Below are 23,334 nucleotides of genomic sequence, written 5' to 3'. Positions count from 1 at the left end.
GTTCTGCACACGTATATTATATCTAGGCTATACAGTGAGCTATTCAACATGTATGGGACTGCTTGCCATCTGGGGGAAGGGGTGAATGGAGGGAGGGGAAAAGTCGGAACAGAAGTGAGTGCAAGGGATAATGTTGTAAAAAAAAACTACCCAGGCATGGGTTCTGTCAATAAAAAGTTATATTAAAAAAAAAAGTATCCCTTCTGGTCCACCTTACAGACTTTAGACTTAATGGGAGTAATTCTAGACTTTTACATTATATTTCTGGTATATGCTAAAAATAATAAAAGTGGGTCAAGCTAAAATAAGCTTTCCAACTATTAAAACCAAAACAAAACCCTCATAAATCCATAAAAAAATGCTTGTCCAAGCATAAGGTATTTTTAAAAATTATTATTCTCTCCATATCAGAGATTATTTTTAAGGATGGATTAGCACATCCTTATTACATATAGAAAACAATTAGTAAAATAACAAAGGTTTAAAAAAAAGTAAAAAAAAGAATTGAGAAATAAATTATGTATACATAAGCTATAAAACTCCCTTTACCAATGTAAATTAGCACCTGTTCAGCAATTTATAGCCTTAGAGAATCGTTTGGAACCGAGATTAAGTGGATGGCTCTATAACTGACGAAGTGTACAAGAAAATAAAATTAAGCCAAGGAATTCAATGACTACATTCTGAAGTTTATGTGTGTATATTCAAATCACACACATAAAAAATATTTAACTACTAGTTTCTCTGCTCAATTATTATGCAAAAATATAAGAGTAGTGGAAGAATAATGATTTTTATCAACTAAGGCATATAAGTGACAATATAACAAAAAACAAGAAGATTATGGATTAAATAAAGATCATTTATGTGAAAGACTTCCTGGTACATTAAAAGCCAGCTAACTAGAATTATAAATCTTCCACTAATAAACATACTTAATGATCTTACTACTTAATTTTACTTTCCCCAATCTATTCTAAAATCATTATTTAATATTCAAAATACAGTGAGATACAGATCATGGCACAATTTCATCTCTCAAATACAACATAGTATTTTATCTTTCTTATAGCAGCCTGAATATTCATTGTGCTGGGTATGACAAAATGTTTCAGATATGGAAGAAAGAATATGTCTCCCAGAGTCTCTCAGGTCTAAGTGGGTTCACTACAAAATAAACATAAAGCAAAAAAGCTGCCAAAACAGCCACATTCAATCACATAAAAATACTCATGGTACATAGGAAAGGGAGTAGAGATGAGGGAGAATAAAGAAGCAGCAGCACTAATAGAAATGAACAGGTCTGTAAACCTTAGTGCAAGAAGAGTCTTGAAAGGCTCTTAGTGAAAGTGCTAATTAGGTAAAAGTTCTTATTTTGATCACTAACTAGAGAAAGTCAATGACTGTCCTTAAAGCAGAGAACAGAAAGGAAAGAAGTAGCTTTCCCTAGCATGAACCTAAGTCAACTAGTATTTTTCAGGAGAGGCTTAACAGCTGGCAAAAGGCATCAAAGCAAACTACTTAATGCATATAAAAGAAAGTTGTCTTAATTTAAACTAAGGAAAAACATAAGGAATGGGGGGGTGGGGGGAGAAATAAAGAAGTAGGTAGATTGTTTGAACACCAAACTTTTTTTTTTTATTATTTCTTTTATTATCCAAGTAATGGTTAAAGATGTTTATAATACCAACTAAAATTGCTTACCAAGTACTGAGAAATGTTTGTTGCCTAAGCTACATCTGGATGTACATCAAGTTACATGCCTTTATGGAGTATGTAACTATGATACAACAGAACATAACAAACATACTCAATTTGCCATAATGTAGGAGAAAAGTGAAAAATATTCTTCCCCTTCAATGACAAATTGGTGTTAGGCTTTTACCCATATGGGCAAATGAATGATAATCTTTTAATAATCTTAAAACAATTACATGAATAAATATCCTTGTTCTCTAATATAGAATGCTTTTAGATTACATTGATTTTTAACAGTTTGTAGAAAAAAGGTAACTACATTGAAAAAGTGTTTAAAGCAGGACAAGTAAATAGCTGAGGTAGAGAAATCTGTGGTATGAAGGAAAAGTATTATTTAGAAACAACTTGATATTATTGTTGCAATTCAAGAGATTTAAAACCAGTCTCTTTCTTTAAAAAGTATCTTTGACAGGAATATGGAAGGAATGGGAAGGGAAACTGAGAAGGAGCATCAAATATCAACAACCTTTTATTCTAAGAAATAATAAATCAAACTGTCTAGATTTGATTGAATTAAGAGGGGAAAAGTAAAAATAGAAGAAATCCATCAATTACCTCCTGAAGAAACCTTAAAAGAAAGGACTCTGGAATATTATTGCCAACATTCGGAGCTCCCAGGTAAAAGAAAAAATTACTTAAGTATCCAGAAAGAGTAGTTCATGGACCAAGAAACAGTATCATACAAGACCTGGAAACTTCTATTACAATCAATAAATATTGTTTGCTATGGGACTGGCAGTATGTTAAACACTGAAGATTTTTTTTAAAAAAAGGAAAAAAAATTAAACAAAACATCTTTGCTCTCAAGGGAGACTCAAAGTCTTAATGGAAAAGACAACATGCAAATATATACTAAAACAAGCTACATACAGGAGAAATAGGAAACAATAAAAAAAAGGGAAGGCCCTACAATTAAGAGAGGTTCAGAAAGGCTTCCTTCAGAAAAAATTTTTTTTTGGTTGGGAGCTAAAGGAAGCTAGAGAAGGCAATAGGTTAAGATAAATGAGAGAAAATTCTGGGAATGGTGGATAGGCAGAGAAAACGTCTGAGGCCAAAAGATAGTTTTGTTCCAGAAACAGGCAGGGGACTAGTGTCAATGGATCAAAGAATGTGTGCTGAGAACTAACATGTAAGAATATTGAAATGATACAAGAAGGGTGAGGCTGTGAAGGGCTTTGAACATCAGAGGGCGTTAGGTAGAGCTTAAGCTGAGACTTAGAAGGAGCCAGACACATTAGTAGGGATTATGAAATATGAATTTTACAGTCCAGAGAAATCTAGAAAGGTAAATTTATTTGAGCAACTGAAAGAAGCTGTATGATGATGATGTGCTAATATTCTAATAAAGGATGAAATAAGTGTCCCTTCAGAATCTTAATATCTTTGTAAGTTACTAAACATAGAAGGCCTGAGGGGAGGGACAGACTGGTTTTGTTAAGAGGGTTTGGAGAGGAGAAAGAGAAAGAAAGGCAAAAGGAATATGGATGGAGAAGACAAGGGTTGGATGTGCTATTTCTCATATTTGGAGTGGGTGAGAAGAGTATATAAAAACATGGAGAAAAGGATGATGGAAGAGGACATTGGATGAACGTCATTCTTATTTAAAAACAAATTAAGTAAAAAACATAGTTTGGTGTAAAAATACAACTAACTCAACCCGAAGGGTGGGGAAAAGGGAGAACAACAATGAGGTAGAAACCTTTGGCAAACCACTTTCTGATCCTGAAGGATGAATTAAAAAGGGGGATGGGATGGTGCTGATGGAAGAACTATAATTAAAAGGGTATGGAAGGAGGGTGTTCATCACTTGATGGCTAAACAAAATATGGTATATGAATATAACTAAATATTATTTTATCATGAAAAATGACCAAAAAAGATAACTTGTGAAAATCCTGGGTAGTATGAACTTCAGCAGAATTAGAAGATCAATTTATATAAGAATGACATTGAACTCAGATCATCACAGTAAACAAACCACATTTCTAGAAGACTCAGGATGAAATATCTATCCCACCACTTCCTCACAGATTCATGGTACAGTAAGAACCGTAAATTTCTTTTTTTTTTCTTTTGAAAAAAATTTCTTTACAACATTATCCCCTGCACTCACTTCTGTTCCGACTTTTTTTCCTCCCTCCCTCTCCCCACCCCCTCCCCCAGATGGCAAGCAGTCCTATATATGTTAAATATGTCACGGTGTATCCTAGATCCAATATACGTGTGTAGAAACAAACAATTCCCTTGTTGCACAGGAAGAATTGAATTCAGAAGGTAAAAATAACCTGGGAAGAAAAACAAAAATGCCATTTCCCAGTGTTCTTTCTTTGGCTGTAGCTGCTTCTGCCCATCACTGATCAACTGAAACTGAGTTAGATCTTCTCTTAGTCGAAGAAATTCACTTCCATCAGAATATATCCTCATACAGTATCGTTGTTGATATATGATCTCCTGGTTCTGCTCATTTCACTTAGCATCAGTTCATGTAAGTCTCTCCAAGCCTCTCTGTATTCATCCTGCTGGTCATTTCTTACAGAACAATAATATTCCATAACATTCATATACCACAGTTTACCCAACCATTCTCCAATTGATGGGCATCCATTCATTTTCCAGTTTCTAGCCACCACAAAGAGGGCTGCCACAAACATTTTGGCACACACAGGTCCCAAAGAGATATAAGCCCAGTAGTAATACTGCTGGATCAAAGGGTATGCACAGTTTGATAACTTTTTGGGCATAATTCCAGATTGCTCTCCAGAATGGTTGGATTCAGAACCATAAATTTTTGACATGGCTTGTATTTACTTTGTCTGACTATAATTATTTCTAAGAAGTGTTATTTTTTTTTTCTTGCTCTCAATTTTTAATGGAGGGAGAGATTTTGGTGGAAATAGGGGAACTATCTAATCTGATTTACTTGAAGGGATGTTATAAATTAGATTATGGTGTTTCAGTTCTATTTCTTCACCTTCATTCTCTCTTTAAATTCTAATTAAATCTTTATTTCCTTGTACCCTTTATGTCCTGATAACTTCTAAGTTTTTTTTATTTAAGACAGACTTTTTCATTATTTAAAAAATAGCCCCTAAATATAATTTGTCATTACTTTTTGGGGGGTAACTACTTATTTACTTCAATTTGAAGTGTTTGCAAGGCAAATATTTTATTTATGTCTATTTTGTAGGAATACCTGTGAGTACTTGTCCCTAGAACGAATTTTCTTCTAACAAGCACTATATTTTCTGTATGAAACCCTTTCCACATTCGTTACAGTGGTAAGATTTCTCTCTAGAATGAATTGTCTGATGGACAAAAAGGATGATTTTTGGCTAGAGAATTTAGCACATTGATTGCATTCATAAGATTTCTCTTCAGCATGTACTCTATGATGTACAATAAAGGATGAGTATTCATTAACAACTTTATGGCAACTGATGGCATTCATGAGGTTTCTTTCCAATATGAATTTTCTTATGGGCATGCTGTAAGGGGTTAATTCTGAATGAAGGCCTTCTCATAATCATCTGTATAAGGTTTCTCACCAAAATGAATTCTCTGATAGTAAATAAGCTTTAAAGTTCTCACTAATGGCTTCTTCTAATTCACTGAGTACACTTGGATGAATTCCTGACTTATCTTTCAAGTCTTATTTCATACTTCTAGTCTTCACCAAAAGAGAAATAACTTAGTACTAGGCCATATAGATCAATGGTGTCAGATGCAATAGAAACAGTTCTTTATGGGTGCATATTGACTTAAAAAAACCATAAATTAATATCATCTGTTTTGATGCATTTTTATTTTGTTAAGTATTTTCCAATTACATTTTAATGTGGTTCAGTCTACATCTGGGAGTTTTGTGGGCAATGTACAGCCCAGCTAAGTTTGATACCTTTGATCTAGATGACCCGTTCTACAGTGAATTCAATATTCTATCTTTATGTGTATTTTTCAGAAAACATCCCCCAGGTCTGGAATATACTCTATCTTTTAGAATCTATCTCTTGCTTCAACCCTCAATTCAGATAATTCGCTTGTGAGTCCTCTCCCTAAGCACCCCATTGTTAAGGGCTTTCTAACTCATAAAATTACCTTTATTTAAAGATGTATGACCCAAAGCCCTAAGCAAAAATTCCCTGAGGTCTGGACTTTTTTTTTTTTTTTTGGGGGGGGGTCCTTTACATTCTAGAGCCTTGCACAGAGTATTTTAAAATACATTTGTTCAATGAATTTTGCTTGCTAATAGAAATTTTTCATAGTACATTTGCAAGGCATACATTTAAAGAAAGAACCAGCAGAAAAGGATGACTACATTAACATAGAAAATCCTTTCTACCTACCTCATCTACCTTTATTTCCACAGCAGTCATTCCTAATGTCTCCTTATTCCCCTCCACTATAAGTTATATCCACTGTCCGGTCTTTGTTTTGTTGTTGTATTTTCTACCTTCTCTCCTCCCCCCCACCTTACGTTCCATTTTAACAGTAATTTTGGCACAAGTAGATTCTCACTTCTCTATCCACAGCCCACATCTTATGGGCCAAATGGTAGCTTCTTCTTCACTATTCTCCCAACACTAACATATAGCTGGTTTTCAGTAAAGGATTTTGGTGCCATGGCAGGAAGTGCTAAATAGAATATATATAAGAAAATGAATGTCACTGAAAGAAAATAGGCTCTCAGTTTATGTCTGATAAACACGACTCCTTAGGCAACATTTTTGGCCCCGCAGTGGAACATTTCCAAATTACCAAAGATTCTAGGTAGATGAATTGACTTAATCACTAAGATCTGCAGTGGCCTTAGTGACTGGGGTTTAAACTAGGGGAAAAATAAATTGAGGTATGTACTTTTAAAATAAGGGAAACTTTCCAGAAATTTACTCTCCTTTAGATTACCTTAAAATTTCTAAGAATACCATTGTTCAAAATAAGATATAATACTAGCTTACCAAAGGGACTAAGGAAAATACATTTCGGGTTTCTGTTTGGTCTTATGGACTAATAGATACAGCTACTTACCTGGATGTGCATCTTAACTACTGCTTTCCCAATAAGAGTTGCACCAAAGAATGTCCAAAAGGGAACAAGGAAGTGTCCACATGTTATTCCTGCCAGATCAAACAGAGGGTTTGGAATCTAAGAAGGAAGAATGGGGGAAAAATGATAAAAGTAAAAAGCTCACTCAACTAAAATAACCAAAAAGGCATGCATTAGAACGTCTCTTGATAATTTCAAATTGAAAATTCCATCTAAATCCCTGTTTCTTAAAGTAATGACTTCTAAAATGTAGATAAAGGAAATTAACTGCTTTTGTTTTATAACTGTGCTATCTCTTAACTTGTTACAGTTCTATATACAGCTCACTGAGAACCTAGGGCTTCTACTTTATCAGACTGGAAATGCATAAAACCACAGAATCCCTAGCAGTCTAGTCTCATATTTTTGGTATTTATATATATACACAAAGTAATACACTATTACTTTGAAGTTATGAATTAGGTCAACAATAAGGTAGGATTCTAAAAAAACATTTCTATTAATAATATAGTACTAATATTTTTTAGCTCTAAGCAAGAATATGACTTGACAGGTATTTATAACTTTTTAGGTTTTATAATTTATCTGTTCAAAAAAGGTGAACATGCAATTCCACACACAGATACAGAGATAAGTTTACTGATACTTTTTCAGTTGCAAAATAATTTGCTATTTAATTCTATAAACAGTAAGACTTTATGATTACAGGACATATTTTGAAATACTGTCAAGTATGATATTACAGCCCACAACTTCAGATATAACTTGAACAGACTGTTCCAAGAAAGACTAATCATATCATACCTTTCCCAAATATTCCCAAATTTCAGAAGGCTAAAAGATGTTATTATTTCAAAATGAACAGAAATCAAAAACAGTTTTTGACCACTCTTACAAGAAGTTTACAGTCCCTTTGAGTGTGGGATTAATCACTAGAAAGTTGATGAAATTAAGTAATTTTCTATTAAAATATAGGTAGAATAGAGTTAACTGGTTTAAAAAGATGTCTGAACAAGTATTTTCAAAAATAAAGTACAACTATATCACAATTCAAGTATTATTTTATTAATACTAAAATTTAAAAAGCATTTTTCTCCTTTTTCAATTTTCACTGCCTCACATCATTATATCAGACACAGAATTACTAAATGTTTGACATAGAAAAGGACTTAAGAGTTTATCTAGTCTATTCCTTTTCAAATAACATGAAGAAACTGAGGTCTAAAGACTTTAGCCAAGGTCTCATGGCTAGTATACTGGTGGCAGAGATCATGAGAATTAAGAATAAATTAGTCTTATTCCCACTATCCTGTATTCCCTTTAAATTCTGCACATTTATCCTACTGCCAGTTTCCTAAGAACTAAAATGAACTTTAAAGATATAATTTGATTTTCAAAAATAAAAAAAATCATAATTGGAATTCCACAATATTCACATGTAGTCAGTGAGGGTCTCTCTGCTTTGGATGAGAAACTATGGTCAAATAATTAAACTGCTTGACATGTATACTACCTATTCTCTTGGTAACTTTATAACTAAAAAAATAAAAGAAAATTAGATTTCAAAAAACTTTTAAAGCTATATTTGAACCTTTAGGGTTTTTATTTTTCTTGGCTTAGATGTTGAAGACTAAAGTAATTAGCAGAACTCACTTTTATTTGAAGCTCAATATGTGAACTCTTCTCTAAATATCTGAGGAGGAAAATCCCTTATGCTCAATAGGTAGAAAAAGCACACTTTATTAATAATTTTGATATGTGCACCCAGCTCAGTACTAAACACTAGTGACAAAAATTAAAAGTCCACATCATCAAGGAGTTTAAATTAAGGAAGAGAAGATCACATATAAATAAAGATTTATATAAAATAGATACAAGACAATTTGGAAGGAAAGGTAGTATTTGAACTGATCATTGATGGATGCTAGCATTTGAAGGATAAAGGTGAGGAAAAAGTACATTATAGATATGGGAGACAAGAGCCTGTTGTGAGGAACAATAAACCATCATTCTGTGCTATTACTAGATAGTGGCTCAAATGTATATATTTGTTTTCATAGCTGTAAAAGTATGTTTTTAGTCGAATCTGTCAGTCAAAAAATTAGACATATTTAAACCATTAGTTGATTTTCACATGATTACTTTGTAATGGCTACAAAGTCTTTCTCAACTACAGGCATTCCTAATAGACAGCAACCACCTAAAACAAGTAACATTGTGCCAATCTAGTTTTACCATGGAATTAGCCAATCCTTAGAAAATGAGTATAAAATAGTCCATCTATACAACTCCATGAAAAAGACAAAGCTGTCACTACTCGATTAAAGGAAAGTTATTATAAATTCTTCATGGGGAAGATGGATTTTGACTCTTTTGCTCTCAATGAGGCAAACTATTTAAGTCTGAATTCATCATTGTGTCATTGATGGAATGCAAAAATGTCAATAAACAAGACATCATCTCATCCCACAGAAAATAACTCATTTAATAAGTAAGAGGAATGATTAACTAAGGCAGAACTGGAGGCATAAAGAGAAGTTATTTATTTTCATTCTGTAGTATATCTTTAAAAGTAAATAAAATAAAAAAGCAAATCCCCATTTATTGAAATTTCTCATTTTTAATAAAATTCACTTACTGAAGCACAAGCCAAAATTCCAAAAAATCCAACCTTCTGCACCATCTTCTGAACTGCTAACTTAGTCCGAGTTGCAAAGTCCTAAAAAACATTTTTAATATTAATGGATAATATGAGAAAAGTACACTCTCTGTTCAGTATGCTATAATCATTTCATTACATCTGTTATATACCATGTCAGGGAATACTGCCTTTCAACTCTGATGCTATCTAGTCAGGGAAGATGTAATAAGATCTGATGAAATCTTCAAGATTCAAGTTTAAAAAAAGAACTTTCAGTAACAGTTTAAAGAACGTGAAGGGACTCTATATAATATCAATCTTTTATATTAAACATTCAATATATTTTATATAGAAACTCTATTTTTGACTATTTTTAGTATACTTGTTTTGATAAACATCAAATTGAGAATGAACTTCACTATTTTGAAAATATAACTTCTTGTAATTTTCTGTTTATGAACATTTCTCCTAACAAGATTCAAAATTATAGGTTTCTCTAGTATTTCTCTAGTATTTTTATTAAGTCACTTTTGCTTATGGGTAGTAATGATATAAATAAACATCTCAAAACACTTACTATGTGAACATTTCTATTAATTTAAAATAAAACATCACAGAATTCTAATTATGCTTATCCATTGTTAAGATACCATTAAAGCCTCACTTTTAAAAGAACAGATAATATGAAATTTAAAAAATGATTTGTTAATACATGAACAATTTTATTGTGTCATCATATTTACAAATGTTTAAAGAATCTTTTCCCTCTTGTGGCCCAATAACTTAACAAAGACTCCAATCTTACTAGGATCCAATGATTAGCATATTTCAACTAGTCAGATCAAGGAAGACAGACAGCTAATTTAATCCCAAACCACAAGAAGCAGGATGTCTGAATCCCATCCTTCAGAACTTACTTTAAAATTTTCAAGCTAGAATCTGATAAAGGACAGAGAAGGCCCACAAGAAAAGTTGTCTATGCATAGGATACCAATATACTACAGTTACATGGAATATTTAAACTGAAAGAGTACAGCAGATAAATGTGGTTCTCTGGGGTATGAATATAAAATTTTTTAAAATTTCCAGAAATTGACTTGAAATACAAAAAGATTAATAAATAAAAAATAAACTTTCTAACCATAGTTTTATTGCTTATAGATGTAGGTGACAAAGTATTTGTATTTCCATAGAAGGTTGGTGTTTATAAGAATAAAAGAATATAAAAATATTATAAGAATAAAAATAAAATTTACCTTTTAAAAAGGCAGATTTAATAGTTTATTTTTTCCATGAATATTTCTTATAAAACAACAAATGGAAGATAGATAATATTGGATATTGGAAACATTTTTTTCCCAAATCACAAAAGAAAACAAAAATCATCACATATAACTAACAAAACTTATATTTCTTTTCTTTTTTTTTATTTAATAGCCTTTTATTTACATGTTATATGTATGGGTAACTTTACAGCATTAACAACTGCCAAACCTCTTGTTGCAATTTTTCACCTCTCACCCCCCACCCTCTCCCCCAGATGGCAGGATGACCAGTAGATAAAACTTATATTTCTATGAAGATGTAATAAAATAGGTATTCCTACTTAAAAAAAAAAAAAAAAACTCCTAAAACACCATCACAATAACAAAGGCAGAAATTAGTCCTTCTTCTGGTCTTTTGATGGTAGTCAGAAAATCAAAGAGAATTCAAACTATTCTCTGAAATTGCTATTCAATTAAGAATAAACATTTTCAGGTTGTAAATTCAGGTTGTAGCATCTAAAAATTAATCATTAACGTAATCCTTCAGTGTAGTTTTATTACTTGTGATTTATTTCCGAGAGGAAAAATATCTTTTCTTGAAGAATAAAGATGCACTTTTTTGAAATAAAATATACATATACATCACATAAAAAGTTTTATTATATTTATATTCTCCTAAAAACACAATGAAATTAAAATCCCTTATCATTTTAACGTGTCAGCATTTAGTGGGAAATACAATTCTGAAAGAAGATTATGTGAAACCTATAAATTGCTTAATCCATGAATTTGAAAAGAAATGAAGTAAAGGAGTTGTTATAAAAGGGTTCCAAAACAAAATATATTCTAAACAATACTTAAGGGGCACAGACAATTTTCTCTGACATTTCCAGATTCAAGATAAAAACTGTCTTACTAAATAATTTCAATTGAATACTTTAATATTTTTAAAAGAAAATATTACTAAAAGTATTTCTCTTGCCATATTTTTAAAAAATTCTTGTTTATATGCTTATCAATCTATACTGGTATCTCCTGGAATAATTACTAAATGTATTATGATATAGAGATATTTCAGTTTGAAGTTATTTAAATTAATCAAATAGTAGCTTCAAGTAAATAGAAAATACAAATACTGAATTTTAATCATTAATTCAAAAATTAAAAGTACAAATTTAAAGAAACATCTTTCTCATTTATACCCCTTAAAAGTAATTTGTAAAAGATGCTCTTGTGATGACGATTTAACAGTAGAATATCACAAAATTATAAAATTTTCACTTTAAAAATTCAGTTTCTATTTTAGCCTTTTCATTCTGGGACATTTCTTTTATTACAGCATTTAAATATTTCTCAACATATAAATGCACAAATAAAAGAGAGAAAAAATAGTATAAGAGATCACCTCCTTCCCCAAGAACTCATGAATAAAAAAGTAAAGAACAATCAATTCAGAAGACTCAGAATCTTTTGCTTTTGAAGGATAGGGAGGGGTGTTATTAGTATTCTGAACTGATAGCATTCTTTCATGAATAACCATATTTATTTCAATTATATGAGAAAAGATGACTATATTTATTAACTAGATATAAGTCATCTAGACATCCACAAGATTAAATATTTCTAATCTCCACAAATACTCTTTTTCAGAGATTACAAAGAATAAATACAAAAAAAAAAAAAGAAAAAAAATGTTCAATAAGGCAAACATTATTAAGAAAACCAAGTAGTAAGGGGACTATTTCTCTTCTTTGGTGTATAATCCTCTTTTAAATTAATAGAAATAAAAGGACCACAAAGGAAAATTCAATCTTTGTCCCTTTAGATACATTCTTGTTTATGACTACACTGCCCATAAATTAATTCCCTTCCCTTCTTTGTAAAAGTAGGAGAACTATATATAAAGGTGCACATAATGTCATACATGGTTGATATACTGGTTAGTTTTGTTGAATGGCTTTTATTTTTCTCTATTTTTGTTATGAGAATGGTAGCTCTTTTGGAAGAGAAGGCAGATGGATACCTTTAAAAATAAAAGTGAAGTTAAAAACAAAAAAATTTTGAAGAAAAAATAATTTTAGTTGAGAGACAAAAATTAAACTAGAGGTCCAAGCCAAGCTAAGAAAGTTTAGTGGCTTTTTAATTGAGTCTTACTTTTATAAGGAAAAGGCTAGAAGGAGAGGGACCTGCTAAAGGGATTTCATAAATTTAATCATGCATTTAACATATACTAACTGTGACTTTCAGTTCCTATAACATTTTGCTAGCTCTTGCATAATGCTCTGAGTTTTAAAGCTATATTTCCATACTAAATGATGGAAGAACATTTTAAAAATATAATATTGCAAAACCTGTAAAGTTCTCATAAAAAAGCAAGTGACCAGTAGTAGCATATGTACCTTTGAAAATTTTATTTTCTTCTTCCTATAGGATGATATCAATTTAGAACTTGGGGAAAATTCTAATCATAATAGGAAAGTTGCTGGAATATTATGGTGATGAGCTTTTAGTGTAGCATTATATAACTTGTATCAAGACCAAAAAATATTAATAGAACAAAAAGAACTTATAAATATAATGAGCAAGTTTTTATTATTTTTCATTCAAAGTTATTTTAGTAAACTTCAGTAAACCCAAGAATGTTCTAGATGAAGAAACTATTAATTCCCATCACTAAAAAGCTAATTTCATTTCCAACAGCATATTTAGTTTGATGACGTATTTTAACATGTTTAACTTAAAATACTTTTATTAGAAACCTTTTTCTCTTATGACCTAAATGCAATAAATACTTTATTTTTATTTTCAGGCTAATAAATTTTAAACTATTTTTCATAAAATGATTTCAGAATTCTTTACTTTCTGTACATTTTGGTAGCCTCTGTTACAGTTCTTACAGTGCTAATTTTCAGAGAATTAGTTCATATCTATGACCATACTCTTATTAGTCTCATCAACTTATCTAAAGATCAAAAATAATTATTTTAAGTATATGCTTTTCAAATTAAATAAGCTAAGGAATAAAGGATAATGGTATTATCTACATTACACAGCATCAAAATATTATAAACACATTATTTAATATAATAGTATCAAAAATATTTAGGTGGAATGGGTTGTTAGGCTTATCTATACTTATAGTATCCTAAGGGAGCAGTATAACCAAATCAATTGATTACTTACTCAATTTACATTCCCGATTCTTCAAAAATCTTGACAAAAAATTTTTTTAAGTTACTAAAATAATCTAATTTCTCAGGATGCATAAGCCAGTTTCACAACTTTCATCTATTTCACAACTAAAATGGCTAAGACGAAAGTAATTTTAACAAAGTCTATATTTAATGATACATTCTTTTAAAGTTAGCAATTCATACCCCCTTCTATGTGTTTTATAGAAGTTAAAATTCAATTACTTACAGGTAAATAATCTCCCTCTCCCACAATATTACGATGCTAGCCTTTCTTCTCATCTCTTTATTTGTGACTCATTTTCCCTAATCTTTTCCCTCCATGTCACCATACTTGAGATTTTAAGGGTGGGGGATCCAGCAACATACTTCCTTTGACTATAAGAAAATTTGAACTGAGGAAAATTACTATATAAATGCTTATTGCTTGGGATTAATCATCAGATCTCAAGAACTGATGACAAAAACCAGACAAGTAAGGTCTAAAGACTAGGAATATTACTTCATACTATTGCTTCACATGTGCTTTAGCTAAGAACTAGATTTCTGGTCAAATAGGCAAAAAATAGGATTAAAATTATTAGCTCAATATAGGATTTTCATTAAAAGAAAAAAAAGGTTTTGAATTAAAATATTTACTTAATACTGGAATTCTACAGAAAATAAGTAAGCTTTGGAGAAATCTTTTAAATTTAACCATTTTTAGAAAATAACTTCTACAAAGTCAATTTGGATCCTATTATACTACTAATGCATTTGCTTGACTACTTCATGGAACTCAATTCATTCTTTTTTAATTCCCATATTTTAAAGTTCATGTCATTAGTTTCACAAAACATCAAGACATAGTAGAAAAAGCACTGAACTGGGAACAATAGACCATGTTAATCAGAGCCAAAAGGAACTCTTTAGTCATCAAGTCTAGCCCCTTTATTATTGTAGATGGGAAAACTGAGACCTTGCTGAGAATCCCCACTCATTCACTTAACATTCAGCAAGCTAACTTCTCTGAGGTATTTCATCCATAAAATGATTAACAGTAATCAGATTACCCATATCATAAGCATACTGCAGAGAAAAATGCTCTCTATAAATATGTGCAATGCTATGGTTATCATTACAGTGCTTCCTTTCCCCAAAAAGGTAAAAAATTTATTTTTATACTAAAGATATATACATTATAGTCATTTCATCCAAACTACTCTCCAACAAAGATTTTTAATATATTCAGTCAAATACTTTAATATATTCATTGAATGAAAGAAAAAGTTAAGATTCATTATACCATTTGTGTCTAAAACATGGATTTTTGCAAAGCATAACTTCTGCATTTCAAAGTATAACATCTGAGCTGCATGAATAAGTGAAAGAAAACATTTGCCATTTTACAAAAATATTCATGTCAAGCTCTTGCATTCATGAGAAGTATCGCTGTAAACACCGACACCGCTTGGAAAGCATTAAGAAATTTCTGATCTTTTTTTTCAATGATTTCTAGTCAATCCTATGTGTACACAGATTTCCTAAGTCAGGGCTATCTTGAAACATTCTGACATTTGAGAGAGAATGATAATAATGGCCAAGATTTGGGGGAATTGCCTGTGTTTTTCCATTACACAATGGTGGTTCTGCTGAGCCAGCACTGTTGCGAGAATAGGTGCTGGGTAATTTTTCTGGAGAGATCAATAATGTCAATTAATGGCAAAAGCAAATAGCAAAGACAAACTGGTTCAATGCCCAGCAGAATTATTGGTTATAAGAAATATATGGGGAGCAGCTAGATGGCGCAGTGGATAGAGCACCAGCCCTAAAGTCAAGAGGACCTGAGTTCAAATATGACCTCATACATTTAACATTCCAAGCTGTGTGACCCTGGGCAAATCACTTAAACCCAACTGCCTCAGCCAAAAAAAAGAAGAAGAAGAAGAAGAGGTAGAATAAGAAATATATGGCCATTTTATCCATGTCATGATAAAGATACCATTCAAAATGTCTGATTTCTTCCTAATTGTATAATCCCAATTCAAAGTTATTTTACACGGTGAATTCTGAATGTAGAACGAAAATTTACAATAATAGTAACTAATTATATTTATAGATTACCTTAGAACTGGAGAAAATGGCTAAAATATTAATTTTGTAACAAACTATGACAATAATATAATTTAAGCATTTCAACAATAAAAGCATATATGAAACTTATACAAGCTATAGAACTGTTTAATATTTCTTTGCTAATACCTGTAACAAAACAATATATAATATTGTAATCTCTCTCCTTAGAAGGCATGCCTTAAAATTCTTAGCCTTTACTTTTTTCTCCTTATCAAGGTTATAAGATCAATTTCACAGTAATGTTAGTTTTAATTCACAATCACTTTTAAATATGCTTTTTTCCCTCTTGAGAACTAATTCCTAAAATGCATCAACATCATTTAAAATTATTACAAGAGAGGTTGGAGTTTAGTCTGAAAATGGGAGGTTTTCATGAAATACTTGAAGCTCAGATTTAAAAAGAGCCAAACAAGGACTTCATTGGTTTTTGAAAATTTTTATAATACAATGGACATAAACACACTTAAGAGGATAAAGACTGTGGCTAGGCATCAAGTTCTAGAGTTTCAGTGATCATTATAAGACATTAACTTGATAGAATAAAATGCCTGTGATAATAAAGTAGAAAAAAAAAGTTAAAGCTATTACCAATAAGTTGTAGAATATAAAGTGTGCACATATCAAATGAAAACAATTAGAAAATGACCTATGCATCAAACCATGGAAAGAAAGGAGACTTTTAAATTCCATTAATTTTCATATTATTTAATGAAATTACTGAGGCTTTTCTTACATATTAATAACCCATTGCACAAATTTTCACCTGCTTAAACGGAGTAACTTTCATATTACTTTAACAGTAACTTTAGTTACTATCATAATAATATAATAGTAATAGCATATAATTTTAATATTACTACATTTCAGAAATAAATGATTAGCAACATTATTGTGGAAACAATTTTCCATTCATTATATAAATATAATTAATTATAAATACAAAAATATATTTCATCTGTATGGTAAAATAACTGCTCACAAATATCCAAGCAATTGAAAATGAGATACAAATAAAGATTTAATTGTTTTTTAAAGTAGCAAGAAATTCCTATCTTGGCAATTGAATTTAATAAATAGTATAAAATAGTGTCACAGTCTAAAAACAAAATTCAGATGTTTTTTCTGATTCACACATATCTTCTAATATCTGAAAAAACTTATCTTTGTGGTAGGCCATATGGCATTCCTGTCACATATATCCCACAAAAAACTATGTAAGATATGTCCCAAAATAGTCTTTTACTTTTCAAAAAATTAAATTTAGAAAAACTCAAATCTCTGTGGGCAAAATAGATTTTATTGTTCTGCCAAAACAAGGTGGCTTTGACTGACTCCCTTTGGATAGTATGCAGGAACAGATGGGGTTCCAGATAGAGCGATATATTTAGATAATCAAATTAATTTTCAGCATTATTTTCATGTTATTAGTGGATGGTGACATTTCTCAAACCTGAAAGATAGTTTGGATCTCACAGGAAAATATTAGACCTTTAACTTCTTGAGAGCTTAATGGAATTATATGCAGGACAATTAGCAACTTGATAATAATTTGGATTTAGTGTCCCCAAGGGGGAAAAAATGCGGGTTCAATAAATTCCATTGAAAAGAAAAACTTTGTTTTTATAACAAAATGTTCATTCCACTACAACTGATTTCCACATCTTTTCCCCTTAACAAGTTAACAAGAAGAAGAAGAAATGACTTCTTAGAAGGGAAAGTTCAACAATTTTTATTCCAGAATAGGATTTAAGGAAAATAACATCAGACCTTTATTCAGAAATGAGAATTATTATCTGGAAGCAATTGGTTGTTTAGACTAGTTTTTCAAATCTCAATACATACACTATAACATACACTACATTATCTGATTACATGAATTTTCAGCTTTGATTATGAACTCATATCTGGCAGAAATCCCCAAATGAAGAACCTTGGGTTTCTAAATATTAAAAATGTTTCATATGAGGCAACTAGGTGGCATAGTGGATAGAGCATCAGCCCTGAAGTCAGGAAGAAGGACCTGAATTCAAATCTGATCTGAGATACTTAACACTTCTAGCTGTGTGACACTGGGCAAGTCACTTAACCCCAGTTACCTCAGGGGAAAAAAAAAGTTTCATTCCACAAAATTTATGAGGGAAAAAATTTAAATCAAGGAAGGAGTCAAAGCAGCATAAGTATTACATTTCAAACACTTATTAGATTCTTTCTTCAGAGGCACCACTTAGTTTATTGCATCCTTTGCAATACTGGTTCTTAGATAGTTAACCTTAACACTAAGAAAAAAAAGAGGACATTAAAATACTGCCTAAATAAAGCTAATTACAAATACATTAAGTGCCAAATATTATGCCCAATATAGAAGATGTGTATCTTTTAGATAGTTTGGAAATAAGGACTGAAGACTATCTGCTTTATTAGCAGGGCATTAAAATTGTTACTTGTTTGATCTATGGAAAATGGAAGAGTTTATGACCCAATAATAAAGATAAAAGAATAAACAGACAAAGATAAAGAGGAACACGGGAAGTAAAATGGGTAATTCTGATTATATGAAATTCTCAAAATTAACTATACAACCAAAATTAAAAGAAAAGCAGGAGGGGCAGCAAGATGGCGCAGTGGATAGAGTACCAGCCCTGAAATCATGAGAACCTGAGTTCAAATGTAACTTACACTTAACACTTCCTAGCTGTGTGACCCTAGGCAAATCATTTAACCCCATTTACCTCAGGAAAAAAAAAAACAAAAAACAAGCAAGCAAGCAGGGAAATGAAGAAAGAAGTTTACAGTAAGTTTCTCTGACAAAAGCTTCATATCTCAAATAAATAGGGAAATGAGTCAAATTTTTAAAAATTAAGAGCAATTTCCCAATTGATAGTCAAAGGATATAAAGTTTTCAGAAGGAAAAAAATCAAAGATCAATAGATAAATAAAAAAAAAAGCTCTAAACCACTACTACTTGGAGAAATGCAAATTAAAATAACTCTGAGGCCCTATCTCACATCTATCAGATTGGTAAAATTACAGAAAGGAAAATGACAAAAGCCAAAGGAAATGTGAAAAAACTGGCACACTAATGCACTATTGGTGGAGATGTGAACTTGTCCAACCATTTTGGAAAACAATTTGGACCTATGTCCCAAAATGTTTATTCCTTTTCACCCAGCAATATTTATACTAGGGGTGTATCCCAAAGAGATGAAAGAAAAAGGGAAAAGACCTATATGTACAAAAATATAGAGTAGCTGTTTTGGAAAGTAAAGAATTAAAACTTGAGGATTAGCCAATCATTTGAGGAATGGCTGTGATATACGATTGCAATGAAAATACTATTGTATAATAAGAAATGATAAACAAGATGCTTTCAGAAAAACTTAGAAAGAATTATTTAAACTGACGAAGCAAAGTAAGTAGAACCAGTAAACCACTTACATAGTAGCAACAATCCTGCAACAATGATCATCTGAAAAAGACTCAGCTACTTTAAAAAACAATTATCTAAGATAATTCTATATTGTTCATGATGAAAAATGCTATCAATCGGGGCAGCTAGTTGGTGCAGTGGATAGAGCACCCGTCTTGTAATCAGGAGGACCTAAGTTCAAATCTGGCCTCAGATACTTAACACTTTCTAGTTATGTGGCCCTGAGCAAGTCACTTAACTCCAACTGCCTCAGGAAAAAAAAAATGCTATCCACCTCCAGATGCTTGAACTCTGGAGATAAACTGCAAATTGAAGTATACTTTTTTTTTTTTTTTGCTGAAGCAATTGGGGTTATACAGGGTCATATGGCTAGAAGTATACTTTTTAAAACTTTATTTTTCTTGCTGGTTTTTGTTGTTTTTGCAACATGACTAAGATGAGGATGTGTTTTGCATGATTTCACATGTATAAATGATATAATTTTTGTCTTATGAGTGATAGAGGGGCAGAGGAAAAAGAATTAATTTGGATCTCAAAATTAAAAAAACAAAATCACAAATAAATAGAAAATAAAGAAGAAAGAGATCTGTTTTTGAGCTGACCATCGGGGAAAGGAAAGAAGGAAGGAAGGTTTTAAGTATTCATATAATAACTACTATGAACCAGCACTGTACTAAACACTTTACAAATATTAAGTCAGTTGAGCTTCACAATTCTATGAAGTAGGTATTATTATTATTCTCACTTTATAGTTGCAGAGTCAACAAATAGAGGTCATATGACTTGTCCAAAGTCACATAGCTAACAAATGTCTGAGGCTACATTGATCAAAGATCATCCTGATTTTAGGCTTAGCACTCTCTTCACAGCACTATGTAACTGCCCCTCAGGATGTAACCAGGGTGACACACACCAAAAAACAAAACAAACTAAAAAAAAAAAAAAAAACCCAAACAGAAAAAGGCTCTCTAAAGGCAGAGTACCTAGATTCAATTCATACTTTGATGCTTAAGTACATGATTTCGGGTACTCAACCTTCAGCTTCAATGTAAAATAAAGGGATAATACCACAATAAAATGAAGGAACTGAACTAGATGGTCTCTAGGATCCATTCCAACTCTAGATCTATGAGCCTATAACCCAAAGTTATAATTATACTAATTAAATCTGATGGGTGCTTGGATTTTTCTTTTAAACCTGTGATTATTGTTTTATTACAATAAAGGCTCCCAATAAAAAAGTAACTTTCATTACATTTGTTAAGAGGTTGATGTTAACTTATCATTAGGAATATGTAAAATATCAAAATATCCCTACAGTTTCTAATGGGCAATAATAATGGGCAAATAGGGTTCTTTCTCTTGCCCAGGAATATCAGTAGTGACTACCTGATACTAAAGTCTCATATACAAGATCTAATCAGAATTAACATAATCAGAATGAACATTTCAGAAGCCATATGAAATAATAAATGCATTTTCTTTTTTTTTTTTTCCTGGATGAAGCAAAAACATTTTCCATGATTCCTAATGTCCTAAAGGAAAAACTATTTTCTTCAGGGGTCTTCAAACTCTGGCCCACGGGCCAGATGCAGCAGCTGAGGATGTTTATCCCCCTCACCCAGGGCTATGAAGTTTCTTTATTTAAAGGCCCACAAAACAAAGTTTTTGTTTTTACTATAGTCTGGCCCTCCAACAGTTTGAGGGACAGTGAACCGGCCCCCCTATTTAAAAACTTTGAGGACTCCTGCTTTAGGAGATCAAGTTTTTAAAAACATGTTTTGTGAAAACTTTCCACACAAATCAAGTCAGATCTAATCAACAAGAAAAATATTAAATGCTCTTGGATAGGGTGAGGAAATATAATAAAGATGGAATACTACCTAAGCTAATCTATTTATTTAGCACTATACCAATCAGACTCCCAAAAAACTATTTTAATACCTAGAAAAATTAACAACAAAGTTCATATGGAAAAACAAAAGGTCAAGAATTTCAAGGGAACTTATGAAAAAGTCAAATGAAGGTGGCCTAGTTGTACCAGATCTAAAACTATATTATAAAGCAGCAGTTACCAAAACCATTTGGTATTGGCTTAGAAATAGACTAGTTGATCAGAGAATAGGTTAGGTTCAAAGGACAAAATAATCAATAACTTTAATAATCTAGTGTTTCACAAACCCAAAGACCCCAGCTTTTGGGATAAGAACTCACTGTTTGACAAAAACTTCTGGGAAAATTGGAAATTAATATGGCAGAAACTAGGCATTGACCCATACTTGACACCGTGCACCAAGATAAAATCAAAATGGGTTCATGACCTAGGCATAAATAATGAGATTATAAATAAATTAGAGGAACACAGGATAGTTTACCTCTCAGACCTGTGGAGGAGGAAGGAATTTATGACCAAAGAAGAACTAGAGATCATTATTGATCACAAAATAGAAAATTTTGATTATATCAAACTGAAAAGTTTTTGTACAAACAAAACTAATGCAGACAAGATTAGAAGGGAAGCAATAAACTGGAAAAACATTTTTATAGTCAAGGATTCTGATAAAGGCCTCATTTCCAAAATATATAGAGAACTGACTCTAATTTATAAGAAAACCAAGTCATTCTCCAGCTGATAAGTGGTCAAAAGATATGAATAGACAATTCTCAAACAAAGAAATTGAAACTATTTCTACCCATATGAAAAGATGCTCCAAGTCATTATTAATTAGAGAAATGCAAATTAAGACAACTCTGAGATACTATTACACACCTGTCAGATTGGCTAGAATGACAGGGAAAGATAATGCAGAACGTTGGAGGGGATGTGGGAAAACAGGGACAGATACATTGTTGGTAGAATTGTGAATACATCCAGCCATTCTGGAGAGTGATTTGGAACTATGCTCAAAAAGTTATCAAACTGTGCATACCCTTTGATCCAGCAGTGCTACTACTGGGCTTATACCCCAAGGAGATACTAAAGAAGGGAAAGGGACCTGTATGTACCAAAATGTTTGTGGCACCTCTCTTTGTAGTGGTCAGAAATTGGAAACTGAGTTGATGCCCATCAATTGGAGAATGGCTGAATAAATTGTGGTATATGAATGTTATGGAGTATTATTGTTCTGCAAGAAATGACCAGCAGGTGGGATAACTGGAAATTAGTATGGCAGAAATTAGGCATGGACCCACACTTAACACCGTATACCAAGATAAGATCAAAATGGGTCCATGATTTAGGCATAAAGAACGAGATTATAAATAAATTAGAGGAACATAGGATAGTTTATCTCTCTGACCTGTGGAGGAGGAAGAAATTTGTGACCAAAGATGAACTAGAGACCATTATTGATCACAAAATAGAAAATTCTGATTACATCAAATTAAAAAGCTTTTGTACAAACAATAGAGTAGATGCCCATCAATTGGAGAATGGTTGAATAAATTGTGGTATATGAATGTTATGGAATATTATTGTTCTGTAAGAAATGACCAGCAGGATGAAGACAGAGAGGCTTGGAGAGATTTAAATGAACTGATACTAAGTGAAATGAGCAGAACCAGGAAATCATTATATACTTCAACAATGATACTGTATGAGGATGTATTCTGATGGAAGTGGATTTCTTTGACAAAGAGACCTAACTCAATTTCAATTGATCAATGATGGACAGAAACAGCTACACCCAAAGAAAGAACACTGGGAAATGAATGTAAACTCTTTGCATTTTTGTTTTTCTTCCCAGGTTATTTTTTACCTTCTGAATCCAATTTTCCCTGTGCAACAAGAGAATTGTTTGGTTCTGCACACATATATTGTATCTAGGATATACTGCGACATATTCAACATATATAGAACTGCTTTGCCATCTAGGGGAAGGAGTGGAGGGAGAG

The 23,334-nt window shown here is 31.7% G+C and overlaps 1 protein-coding gene across 3 annotated transcripts in view; it reads right to left on the bottom strand.

The window, feature by feature from the left end:
* The window catches only part of VMP1 (vacuole membrane protein 1), a 135,954-nt gene that overhangs the window by 25,637 nt on the left and 86,983 nt on the right, over positions 1-23,334 (bottom strand). For all 3 annotated transcript variants that reach the window (XM_031966511.1, XM_031966512.1, XM_031966514.1), the window contains 2 exons: positions 9,440-9,520; positions 6,784-6,900 (listed from right to left, as the gene is read on the bottom strand). In XM_031966511.1, coding sequence (XP_031822371.1) covers positions 6,784-6,900; positions 9,440-9,520 — 198 coding nt within the window. The remainder of the gene's footprint in view (positions 1-6,783; positions 6,901-9,439; positions 9,521-23,334) is intronic.

This window comes from Sarcophilus harrisii, chromosome 4 (genome assembly GCF_902635505.1).
Source record: "Sarcophilus harrisii chromosome 4, mSarHar1.11, whole genome shotgun sequence".
Lineage (NCBI taxonomy): Eukaryota > Metazoa > Chordata > Mammalia > Dasyuromorphia > Dasyuridae > Sarcophilus > Sarcophilus harrisii.
This window is presented reverse-complemented; position numbering and strand designations above follow the sequence as displayed.